This window comes from Clupea harengus, chromosome 24 (genome assembly GCF_900700415.2).
Source record: "Clupea harengus chromosome 24, Ch_v2.0.2, whole genome shotgun sequence".
NCBI classification, from domain to species: Eukaryota; Metazoa; Chordata; class Actinopteri; order Clupeiformes; family Clupeidae; genus Clupea; species Clupea harengus.
In genome coordinates this window covers 6577734-6590411 of record NC_045175.1, presented here as the reverse complement: position 1 = coordinate 6590411, position 12678 = coordinate 6577734, and the positions used below count along the sequence as shown (strand labels likewise).

Sequence of the window (12678 nt, the reverse complement as noted above, 5' to 3'; positions counted from 1 at the left end):
GTAGGAAGACGGACGTCGAATTTGGGGGAGGGATATTCGGATTGTTCGTCTGCCTCATTGTATCGGGGACACACACGCACTCGTGTGACTTGATACAATAAACATATTTGGTAACATATTCATGATAGATGTATTCAAGAAGGATCTTGTAGTGTGTGACACAGTGTGTAGCCACATGTAGTGTGTGACACAGTGTGTAGCCCAGTGTGACACGGTCCCTGGTTCTAATGTGAAAAATACAGCCATATGTGAAAATATCAGCTTCTTAAGGTGACATTGTGTAGCAATTTTACCTTAAAATAGCAGCTTCAAAATCCTTTTGGTGGTACACTGACTTGTATTACGCAGAATGGCGTCTGTGTCACTGCCACAGCACGGCTGGTAGTGCACTATGTAACTTTGGGGTACAGGGCGCAAGACATCTTGCGAGAACTATGTCATGCTAGCTATAAGAGGAAGCTAGTGCAGTATTCTCTGTATGGACATCATGGCAGTGTAATCATGCAGATTTGTCCTCTGTGACAGAAGTGATTTTATCTTCCGGAATGTGCCAGCCAGCTCCTTGTGCAGGCACACACCAATTCTCTTCCATACTGTGGGCTACTGATTATCAACCATCAGATCAATCATCAGAACAATCATCAGAACAATCATCCCTCATCAGACCCAAAATGCAGCAGCAAGCTTAATTTTCTATCAGCCAAAAAGGAGACGTCATGCCTCTGTAAATCTCTGCTGAGGATATCAAGTTCAAGCCTCTGATGCTCACCTAGAGACTGACCAAATCAACAGTACCCCCCCACCCCCCGAAAGCCCTGGACCAGGTCCAACTCACTTGCTGTGCTGTGACAATAAGTGCTGGTGGTCCCCACAAAGTGAAGCAAAGCTCTCCCAATGTTATAGAACCATCTGAAGAACTGCGGTGATGATTGGAGGAGATGGGAGGAGGAGGAGGAGAGTTGGCTAATCCCAGTGCTCCCAGCAGCCCGCCTCAAACCTCCATGCACATCATCCAGCTCCACTGTCTATGTACAGATCGGTTCCCATTTCACTTCGGCACTGCCTGAGAAAAAACTTCACAGTAGACAAAGACTTGGACTAAGACAATAACAATGAAGGAGAAGAAGCCGGAAAAGAGGTTGTCTCCCCTGGTGGCTCCAGCACATCTACCTTCTCAAGGATGCACCTCCTGTCCCAACCGGCACAGCAACAGAGACCCCCTCCCCCACCACCCACACAACACACACACAGGGTTGTGTACTAGGGGAGGGCTCACGCTCATCTGGCTTGGAGGTCTTTGCCCATGGGCGGAGCATCAGCTATGCACTGGGAACTGGGAACTGAGTTGGAGCCACTCAGTTCTGTCACAGAATAATAATAATAATAATGCATTTTATTTGTAGCGCACTTTTCATTCAAAAGAATCTCAGAGTGCCACAGAGCCAGTACAGAGTAAAACATAGTTGAAACAAACTATAATAAAACTAGTAAACATAAGCTTAATAGAAAACAGTGAATGAACAGAAACACAAAACAAATAGCTGACAGTGATTTAACACAAAGTCAAAAACGCCTTCCTGAATAAAAAGGTTTTCAGGCCAGTCTTAAAAGAGTCCAGTGTAAGCAGGTGATAAAAAGCTGTGTGGCCTCACAGCTCCCTGGCTTGATCCGGGAGTAGTGGTCTGCCCCAGCAGTGGTACAGGAGGTAGAGAAGTCGTTTAGTAATCAGAAGGTTGTTAGTTCAATTCCCTGTTGAAGCGTCCTTGAGCAAGACACTGAACCCCTAATTGCTCCTGATGTGCAGTGTGCCATCAGTGTAAATGTAAAAATGTGTATACATCCTTGTAAGTCGCTTTGGATAAAAGCGTCTGCTAAATGACTAAATGTAAATGTAGCAGAGGCAGCACTTCCCAGCAGTGGTGAGGTGTTTGCGGACGCGCCCCTGTCATCGGTGTGGGACTGGAGGAGGCACTGCAGAGAAGCCAGCTTCAATAGGTGACGAGGCAGCAGCCTCAATAGGTGGAGAGGCAGCCGCCTCAATAGGTGGAGAGGCAGCAGCCTCAATAAGTGGCGAGGCAGCAGCCTCAATAGGTGGCGAGGCAGCAGCCTCAATAGGTGGCGAGGCAGCAGCTTCACGCTGACAAGCCCCCTCCTCGCAGCATCCACGAATGGGTCCTTTGATTCAGCAGTGACACGCAGCTGAGCACAGGGACAGGCATTCATGTCTGCTAAAATGGGCACCACATGCAAAGAAAGCAGTGAGGTTCCTGGCAGAGCCGCCTCCACACAGGTGTTCAGCTCGTCCCCTTCTTAAGGGTAATGTTAGTAATGTATTAGCTTTCCCAATTCTGTGCCATCTGGGAATCAGTGTTCCCGCACTGATAGATCATAGTGACACTTGTAGACACGGGCGGCGGACCAAGTTACAACAATGGAGGTGTGCGACCAGCTGAAAGGCTAGCGGAAATAACGTCACTTTAGGCGCGCGCCGCTGTGTTTAAATCCCCTTTAACTATATTCAGTGCTCGCCGTTTCAACTTCAAGTTACAGTACTTATTTTTGTCATCGAAAAGCAGAAATAATTTTTAGTCAGGCATGGTTGAAAGTCATTGGTTCCCAACACACCATCTGTCCGGTTTTAAAGCTTTCGCTGGTTCCATATCCTTCACACAAGTCCAAGCTACATATCATACATACATTTAGCATGTTGCCTTCACCGTTCTTTAACAACTGCATCATTATGGCAGGTGTAGGATAGGTATAAGAACATTAAAATTGACTAACTTGTGTACGGAACACATTAAACTCCAATACAATTCTTGTTCTGAAACATTCGAACTGGCTGGTTGCAGACCATAAGACGTTTGGCATTAACGTAATTTTTTTTTAAACCAGACGCAGCCACCGAGCATACACGGAGACGAGAACGACATGTGAAAACATTAGAATTGCTTTTTCAAAGACAATGTGAGTGGCTCTTAAAAGAGCCTTTGGGTATAGTGTTTGATAGACACTTTACTTGGAACTGGTATACTTGGTGACGGCCTTGGTTCCCTCAGACACAGCGTGCTTGGCGAGCTCACCGGGCAGAAGAAGACGGACTGCAGTCTGGATCTCCCTGGAGGTGATGGTGGAACGCTTGTTGTAGTGAGCCAAGCGAGAAGCCTCCCCAGCAATACGCTCGAAGATGTCGTTCACAAAGGAGTTCATGATGCCCATGGCCTTGGAAGAAATACCGGTGTCGGGGTGAACCTGCTTCAAGACCTTGTACACGTAGATGGCATAGCTTTCCTTCCTGGTCTTTCTGCGCTTCTTTCCTCCTTTGCCGGCGGTCTTGGCCACGGCTTTCTTAGAGCCCTTCTTCGGGGCAGGCTTGGCTGGTTCAGGCATGATACGTTCTGTCTGAATACTCAAACGAAAACTAAATGACTGGCTGGCCAGGCGCCACCTATATATACAACGCCCTAACACGTCACTCAAGCCGGCAACGACACAGAATCCCGAGTCATCTCCCTCCAAAATCAAACAGGCGAGGGTTGGTTACTTTGAAGCGTAGGGGACGGTCCATCTGCTAAACCGGCTCCGCCCAGAGAAGGTTAGTTTATCCCACAATGAACCTTCTTTTCTCATCTTCCCGCACTTTTTGAGGATGTGAATGGTTGTAAATAAGGTGTATATAAGACCCCTTGTATAAATTTAGCCCTATACCAAGTTTTTCTAGTTTTTGCACCATAATGGTTTCATTCATTTGCACCTTTATGTTACGGACGTAGGCTATAACTTATAAGATAATTTATCATGTTTTACCAAACAGATGAGTTAAATGCTCAACAATAAGGAATTGAGCTGTAGTGTATGCTTATATGGGGGATATGCGCGTAACTCTTAACACAGAATCAGAATTGTAAAACTACTCATTAGGGTACTACCGACGGAAAGGCGCTCCATGGTTAAACCTGTATCCAAAGCCGCACATATTGTGTTTAACATTGAATTGCTTACAAGAGCAGTTCATACAGATCGTGGCCGGTTTCGATGGGACCAACGAGGAGTGATTGTACAATCTGATACCATTCTTCTTGGCATGGTTTAGGCCGGTCAGGATTTATTCAGTATTCTATCTAACTAGCAGTCGATTTATTTTCAAATACTCGTTTGACAATAATTTACATAGAGAATGTAATTTACACTTACAAACTTAACCATCTCTAAAGTTTAACTCAAGTGATATTGGAAAATCTTTTAAATAAAATGTGGGTGGCTCTTAAAAGAGCCTTTGATTTGTTCAACGGGATAACTAATTCTTAACCACCAAATCCGTACAGAGTACGACCTTGGCGTTTCAGAGCATAAACGACGTCCATGGCAGTGACGGTCTTTCTCTTGGCATGCTCGGTGTAGGTGACGGCATCACGGATAACGTTTCCAGGAACACCTTCAGCACACCACGGGTCTCCTCGTAGATGAGGCCAGAGATACGCTTCACACCACCACGACGAGCAAGACGCCTGATAGCGGGTTTGGTGATGCCCTGGATGTTATCACGGAGAACCTTGCGATGACGCTTAGCGCCCCTTTACCCAGTCCCTTTCCGCCTTTGCCTCTTCCACTCATTTTCGAAGATTAAGGTACAAGTAGATTAACCACAAATATCTTCACTAGAGCCAGCATGTGTTATTGTACTCACTAGGAGGACCTCTTTGAAGACTATAAGCACTCCTCCTCGTTGTCCCTCCTATTTTTCTTGATGATATTGGCGCGAACATGCAGCAAACAGTACGTCATTGTGACACGCCCATCCACATGCGTTGAGACTTAACAAAGTAGCGCCGAAATAGATACATTGTAATACTTTTCGATACATTTCAGACAGAAGTGTTTTTATGATTGTATTAATTTACTACGAGTGTCCATAATACCTGCTTTGAACGGATTAAGCCAAATGTTTTTTGGTGTTTGTAGAGACCTTTTTTTCTCACTGACTGTTAATTACTACTATTTATCAAAACTCTCATACACACACTTAAACATATATCACATTGTATCTACCTTCCTTATAAGCACTTACAACGGTGCGATGGTTTTAAATTCCTGTATTTTTTGTTGTTGCTTTTAGAATTGTTGTTTTTAAATACATCTATACAAATACAGAATGTGAACACAGTTAAAGAACAGCTATTTTCTTCTGAAACACTGGATAAATAGATCTCTGGCAAACGGACATACTATAGTTCCGTGGGAACAGTGTGCTTGGTCTTGGCAGTTCAGTATACCTTACAGACTCAAGTCTGGAGACTGAACTGAACTGAAACAGTGTAGGTAACTCTTTATGATCTCCCCGCATCTTCCATCTTCCATGGACAAAAGTAATTTACTGACCATTATTACCATTTAAAAAATATATATAGGTAATTGATAACACATTATCTGCTAAAACATTCAATGGCCCCAGCTAAATCTTTAATACTGAAGTCTTCAACGTTTGACAGCAAAAATGGTTGGCGGAAACGGCCTACTATGCCAAGGCCAAGGCAGGTTATTTATCTCTGGTTGATAAAAACAAATTTTCCCCAAGTCGTGAATTTTGGATATATGCCTAGTGACATATTCTTCTTTGACAGGAAACATTTGAATGCGCCAATCACAAACCGCCACTGCCCACGTTGGATTGATCTATCTGCCAAGAAATATCAAGTTCCTTTTATTGGGAGAGAGGCTCATGATGCCAACATATTTCTGCCTTAGCGTAGAAGCAGGAGCACACCTGTGTTATGGGTTCATGTGATTAATCTTTCTTAAATATCCTTGACGTTAACATATATCTCGGCATGCTTTTTTAAAAAAAGAAGAAGAAAACGTTTGTTTTAAATGGTCAAACCCCTTGAAAGATTTAAGCGTCTGGGAAGAGGTAGTGTAATTTTTTTAAACATTCAATAAGTACATTTCTTGTTATTTCTATTCACATATTGTAGTCTAATCAGACTAAGGCAGAAGAATAAATGACACACACCAACGCATTTCCCACAGAAGAGCTCTTTTCTGGGCTGCTATGGAATGCCGAATTGCATTCAAGTTTGTCCAGGTTTTTAAATGAATCAACATAAACATAGCTCCCAACCTCCCACATCTTTCCCTGTTCAAGTAGGCTACTAATCACTGCTGCTCTTTTGTTTTATGCTCAAGATTTTTTTCCCTGTCTCTGGGATATCCCATATCGTTAGTATCGTGGCCTGGTATTACATAAGTAAAATACCTTATGTCCACTCTCTCTCGTTGATCCAGTGCTCAGCTAAACAGGCTTCCACTCACCTGTTTGGTTCTGGATGCACATACTGCACCAAATGGGCTTCCACTCACCTGTTCGGTTCTGCTGGGGTTCTGGATGCACCTACTGCACAAAATAGCCTATAGTTTATTCCCAGAATAATTCCAAGTAAAAAGGATTACATTTCAGTTTAATATATGTTGAATAGTTACCTAAGAGAAACCTAATTGCATTGCAGTATGACCCCTATGGAAAAGTGGCCTACTAAGACACCTGGGTTTCCATCTGAAAACTTTTATTTCCGTAGAAAATAGTGCAGACCTCTTCTGCTACCACAAGCTGCCCCTCTCCAAGGACCAGGATATCTGCGGAAAAACATTTAACATTTCAGCAAAGATGTAAGCTCTTATTTGTTTTGTTTCAGAAGCACAGAGGCACAGAGATAGAAATGGCACATTCAGTTACATACAGATATCTGCTTAACTCTAAATCCATGAAACATAAAGGCATATGAGTACTATACATCAATATATACCAATCATAAGTGTTTAGTTCTGACTGGGCTCTCTCCCTGTACCATTGAGGTATGTGTCTGCCACGGAAATATCTGTGTATTTGTTCAGGTTATAGTCCTTACAGTTTTTTACGATTGGATAAACACTAAAATCAAAAGTATTACACAATTATCAAAACCTTTACTCAAGGAGCAAAACAACGGCTCAGATTTGCACCACTATAAACACATGTCAACATCACACTTTTTGCAAAACAATACACACAAGTGATTTGCAAAACACTAAACACACTTGAATGCTTTAGACACAGGAGTATATCAAGAGGTCACTTCCTTGCAATTCCAAAACACTGTGTCAAATAACCACACCTATGACCCTGTCAAATAAACACAGCCATCAAGTGCGCAAACACATGATTGCTTAATTGTAGACACACTAAACAGGTTTAAGCACTATAGAAATGCAGCAGATGAGTTCATCTGTCTTCAACCAAAATGGTAGGAGTCAGAAGAAGAAGAGTGTGGGTGAGAGGGGGAATCCACAGAGGAGGAGAAGGAGGAAGAGGAAGAGGCGGAGGCCATGCCAGAGGCTGAAGTCGAGGTGGATGTAGAGGAAGAGGAAGACCTGAATCAGGAGGAAAACGTGCTCAAAGAAGAAGAAGACCAAATTTATCAAATAAACTTGAAAGGAGGATGGGGGCCCGTATTCACGCAAGAACAAGATCGAGTGATCATAAACATGGTTTTGGCAAATAATGCTATCAGGCTCAGAGAAATTCAAGCCAACATTATCGGTGACCATGCCATTTTCAATACAGTAATGTCCATCAGGTCTCTCAATCAACACTGGCACACATCCTAAAAAGACATCAGGGTAAAATGAAACAACTTTATTTGTACTGTATTTTTCTGTTTTTTTCTGATCTTTTTTTAATGGAATTGTAACCTGTACTGGAAACATCATTTTACGTTTGTCTGATTTTTGCTGAGCTTACAGTGTTATGCACACTACTGAAGTAGCATGAAAACTGGGACATGTTTTGTTGTGATTCTCCATGTTGACATGTTGACTGATTTGGGTATATGGAGAGGATTAAATTATATTTTCATCAGTCTGCAGCATTGGTCTAAGTGGTACAAACAGAATTCAGTCATATGCAACGTGTGTGTTTCATATGGTAACAAAATATGGTTTTGTTAAATTAGTGTATAGTTTTTACAAGAGTGTTTCATTTTGCAATGGATCTGAGGTGTTTTGCTCATTGGGTGTGTGGTTGTGCTAATTGTGTGAGTGAAATGTAAAACAAAACAAAGCAGTCAAAATTGTGTTTAAGCAATCGAAAAAAACTGTAATGTTCCCATCGTGTCAATGTACCTCTTTCTGATGTTAGTTGGTTGGTTTAAATGTTGTATCTGTTTCTATGTGTTACAGTTGGAGAAAGTTATTTTCGTAAAGTTGCCCTCCTCTTATGTTGATATCTGCGAGTGATGGGGAATATTGAGTGTATGGTCTAGAAGAGTATGACCTGGACTAAGTGGGACTTCTACTAGTTTAGTCTGTGTGTATCTTATAACACATGCACATTTGTAAATAAAGTTTCTTGTTGTTGATAGATGGAACAATATTAAGGCCCAAAAATGTGATTTCATACATACTCTATGATTTCATTTCACCATTTTACACTGAACACAATTAGACAAATGGAATAGTTTTTCAACTGAAATAAATTATACAGTCATTTGTATCTAGTATTCTCTGCTAAAATAATATCTGTGTCTATTATCGTGTGGTCTCCATAGGTTACGGCCTTATACAAAAGTTGGTTTCGTTATATGAACTCAGTAAAATTGTTGAAATGGTTCGATGTTGCGTTTATATTTTTGTTCATTATAATGAACATAAACCTAAATCGCGCACGGATTTGCAGATATACGGGCATTATAGACAATTATTGACTACCTCTGTGTTTGTCTTTCAATGTTCATTTTCTTCGCATTCACATTAAAGGCGTATCTGTGCTGAGAGGTCGGATCGGCTGAACATGTCTGGCAGCCATGTGTTTCACTAAGTCCAAACATAACCCATTAGATTAGTGCCGATTTGCAGAGGGTACATTATTATTGCTTCTTTGGGTCATCGAGGATCATGATTTGTCACATTGCTCTTCGAGGGGTATATATCATACGATGTTATTATTTTTATCGATGAGTTTTCCTCAGAAAACAAATATGGATTGCCACGACGGCCCTATGACTTTCACGGTTATCAGTTCGTTGAAACACAGGAAAAGGAAAATGATGGGGTAATTTATGTTTGTTTCACAGAGGACGCAGTGGACTTTTCAGTGGACGCCTTCATGTCAGTAAATTGGGTATTGTCGCTCACATTTTTCACAAAATGCGATTGGAGAAAACACAAGACAGGATATTATGGAAGCGAGCAAGTGAGAGCGCTCCCAGTTGAGTCTCAACGGTTCTCACGCTGTGTTTAAGATCAACCCACCAACCTTTCGGGTCATCCAGATTAACACGATTCTCTCGCCTGCCCGTACCGTGAGACAATACTATACAATGGCAGACGTTGCTCCAGCTCCAGCAAAGGCTCTCAAAAAGAAGGCACCCAGGCCTAAGAAGACAGGGCCGAGTGTGGGCGAGCTCATCGTTAAAGCCATTTCGGCTTCCAAGGAGAGGAAGGGAGTTTCTCTTGCTGCTCTGAAGAAGGCTTTGGCGGCTGGTGGATACGATGTGGAAAAGAATAACGCTCGGGTCAAGGTGGCAATTAAGAGCCTGGTAACCAAGGAGACGCTGGTCCAGATCAAAGGTACTGGTGCGTCCGGTTCCTTCAAGCTGAACAAGAAACAGGCAGAGGCGGAGAAAAAGCCAGCTAAGAAACCTGCGGCCAAGGCCAAGAAGCCAGCAGCACAGAAGCCCAAGAAGGCAGTAGCTAAGAAGCCAGCGGCCGCAAAGAAGTCTCCGAAGAAAGCCAAGAAACCCGTTGCGCCCAAGAAGGCTACAAAGAGCCCCAAGAAGGCCACAAAGAGCCCCAAGAAGGCCACAAAGAGCCCCAAGAAGGCCACAAAGCCCGCCGCGCCTAAGAAAGCTGCGAAGAGCCCCAAGAAAGCCAAGGCGGCCAAGCCTAAGGTGGCCAAGCCTAAAGCGGCCAAACCCAAGAAAGCTGCACCTAAGAAGAAATAAGTGTTGTGTGTCTTGCGAGTTGCAGTCAAAAAGGCTCTTTTCAGAGCCACCCAAAATTTCTTTTGAAAGCATCTGCTCCGAGAAAAAGTTGAAAGGCAAGGTGGGTTTTTATTTATACAGATAATTTCATACACAGGTATTTCAGTGTGCTTTACATCAATGCACAAAGGAAATATGATAACACGTAAAGAGATGAATGGAATTAAAAGGAAGTGAAGAGCATATTTAAGCGCATACAAAGTCCCCAAAATGGAATGAAACCCCTGAATCTCTTTTGGACCACCGACTCCAGAACTAAAGAATAACAACCCACATACAGAGCTTAGACTGAAGCCCGAGACTTCGGTCCGTCATGTGCATTATAACAGTTATAAAGAAAATAGAAAAGTTATCAATATTTTACATTTACATTAAGAAGCACATTAATAAAAATTGAGTGCATTCGACAACAGTCTAGTCTCACGTCTTAATGAAAAAGGAATGTTTTGTTTCCTTTATATTTTCATTAAAGACGTGGGACGCCGGATGTCTCAAAATACATTACAACTGCAGTTTGGCAACACAACTTATGCTCTGTTGCCAAGGGAAATACAAAATACCCTATCCATACAACGTGCTAACATCACCAATCAAATATAAATTAAGATTACATAGGGAACATTGAATTCACAAAACATTTACATTCCATTCAACTAAACATAATCACGTACGTAGAGAAACACAGAGTAGGCTTAATACATTGTTACGCATGGAATACGACCGTTATTGAATTCATATATTATGTAACATACAGTCTGTTATCCCACAGTAGTTGAACTGGAGGCCTCTCCTATTTCCGCATAACAAATATGTTGTTCTACTCAAAAATCATACAATGTGGTCGGTTGACTGGCTTGTAACAACCAAACAATGTAGTTTTACATTGTTCGTAGAGAAGACTCGTTCCCATAATCATGATACCTGATTTTTTCATTTGCGATAGACGCCAAACTAAACTCACGCTGGCGTCACAGACTGAGCTATACATTGATTGGCTCTCCGCATTGTGGCCTCAACCACTGAACCATGAGACACACTGAAAGGTCCAACTAAATATGTCATGAAAAAAAGAAAACCTTTACAAAGGCTATTTTAAGAGCCACCCAAATGTATCTGGAAAAAAGTGCATTCCATGTTTCTGTGTTATGTAACTTACACTTAAAAGGTCTGATAATGACGTTCATGCAGGTTCCAAATTGAAGGGGTTACGGAAATAATCTGGTCGTTCGTTCTAGTTTTCAAATGTGACTCCAGTTTCCGAACTATTTGCACGTGTCCATCACATACAGACGAAAGATATGACAAACGTAGCACAGTCGCATATTCATGACCCCTTTTCCCACAGTGAAACGGTCCTGACACAATGAGCTGTTTCTATAATGTCTTTCTAAATATTATGTCTATTGGCAAAGTCGCCCTTTTGATCAGCGTGTTCACACATTGGCACAGCTCGAAAGCCTTTCATACGTGGTGAAAACATAACAGCATTCCAGTAATATTAGTACAGTAAGGGATGTAATAACAGTAAACTGCTGACAAATATACATATTTACAAACGTAAATGTTTTAAATACAAGCCAGCACTGTTAGTTCCTCGTATTTGCTGACCATGATTATGAGTTGCGTCACTTCTTCCTCGGACTGCAGACAACATTTATATGGCATATAATATATACATACACTATATATTATATACTTTTTATTTTGTAGGCCTTGTGTCTACATTGAAATATTCTCTGTGTACACCAGTAATGCCAAAAGCGCTCGTAAAGTCTGTTTGTGTGGGGGGAGGGGGGCGTGGGCTTTGTACTTTGAATTTTAGGCGCCACTCGGACACAGCGATAAGGTCCAATCAGCTGAGGCCAACAACCTACGTAATCAAGGGGCATGTCCAGGTTATAGACTATAAATACCATACGTCTCAAATTGTTTTCATACACTTCAAACTGAAGACGATATCGCAATGGCAAGAACCAAGCAAACTGCCCGCAAATCCACCGGCGGTAAAGCTCCAAGGAAGCAGCTCGCAACCAAGGCTGCGCGTAAAAGCGCACCAGCAACCGGTGGCGTGAAGAAGCCTCATCGTTACAGGCCCGGTACCGTGGCTCTGAGAGAGATTCGTCGTTATCAGAAGTCCACTGAGCTGCTGATCCGCAAGCTGCCTTTCCAGCGTCTGGTCAGAGAGATCGCTCAGGACTTCAAAACCGATCTGCGCTTCCAGAGTTCTGCCGTCATGGCTCTTCAAGAGGCTAGTGAGGCTTACCTGGTTGGTCTATTTGAGGACACCAATCTATGCGCCATTCACGCCAAGAGAGTCACCATCATGCCCAAAGACATCCAGCTAGCCCGCCGCATTCGTGGAGAGCGTGCCTAAGTTAATCCTTGGAACACATTCAAACACCAACGGCTCTTTTAAGAGCCACCAATACTTCTATAAAAGTATATTAGGTCCACATATATATATATATACACACACACACACAGGCTATTGTTCCAGCTGTAGTATGTATTATAGGCCAGGTGTAATTTCAATTACGCAACGGTATGATTGAAGAAAAGGATTAATAAAAAAAAAAACTACTTCTCAAAGGAATCCTATTTGTTCCATTGTTGATTGAAATTAATGCAGTTTCAGACAACTACGGTTCGGTTAGATGAATGAAAA

General features: G+C 42.3%; 3 protein-coding genes and 1 pseudogene across 3 annotated transcripts; 2 read left to right on the top strand and 2 right to left on the bottom strand.

Annotated features, from left to right (window-relative positions):
• Positions 1-2506: 2506 nt before the first annotated feature.
• On the bottom strand, positions 2507-3494 carry LOC105896844 (histone H2B 1/2-like). Its single transcript, XM_031562110.2, has one exon. The coding sequence runs from the start codon at positions 3388-3390 to the stop codon at positions 3016-3018; it is 375 nt and encodes a 124-aa protein (XP_031417970.1). The 5' UTR covers positions 3391-3494; the 3' UTR covers positions 2507-3015.
• Positions 3495-4192: 698 nt separating this feature from the next.
• LOC105896809 lies at positions 4193-4728 on the bottom strand (annotated as a pseudogene).
• Positions 4729-9306: 4578 nt separating this feature from the next.
• LOC105912021 (histone H1-like) lies at positions 9307-9991 on the top strand. Its single transcript, XM_012840934.2, has one exon. It carries the CDS (start codon positions 9351-9353, stop codon positions 9972-9974), a length of 624 nt encoding a protein of 207 aa, XP_012696388.2. The 5' UTR covers positions 9307-9350; the 3' UTR covers positions 9975-9991.
• Positions 9992-11961: 1970 nt separating this feature from the next.
• Positions 11962-12606, top strand: LOC105912022 (histone H3). The gene has a single exon (XM_031562153.1). The coding sequence runs from the start codon at positions 11977-11979 to the stop codon at positions 12385-12387; it is 411 nt and encodes a 136-aa protein (XP_031418013.1). The 5' UTR covers positions 11962-11976; the 3' UTR covers positions 12388-12606.
• The last annotated feature ends 72 nt before the right edge of the window (positions 12607-12678 follow it).

What these genes read in the sequence shown, in the direction of transcription:
- LOC105896844 (XM_031562110.2), bottom strand. Translation starts at nt 3,390, where the DNA reads ATGCCTGAACCAGCCAAGCCTGCCCCGAAGAAGGGCTCTAAGAAAGCC.
- LOC105912021 (XM_012840934.2), top strand. Translation starts at nt 9,351, where the DNA reads ATGGCAGACGTTGCTCCAGCTCCAGCAAAGGCTCTCAAAAAGAAGGCA.
- LOC105912022 (XM_031562153.1), top strand. Translation starts at nt 11,977, where the DNA reads ATGGCAAGAACCAAGCAAACTGCCCGCAAATCCACCGGCGGTAAAGCT.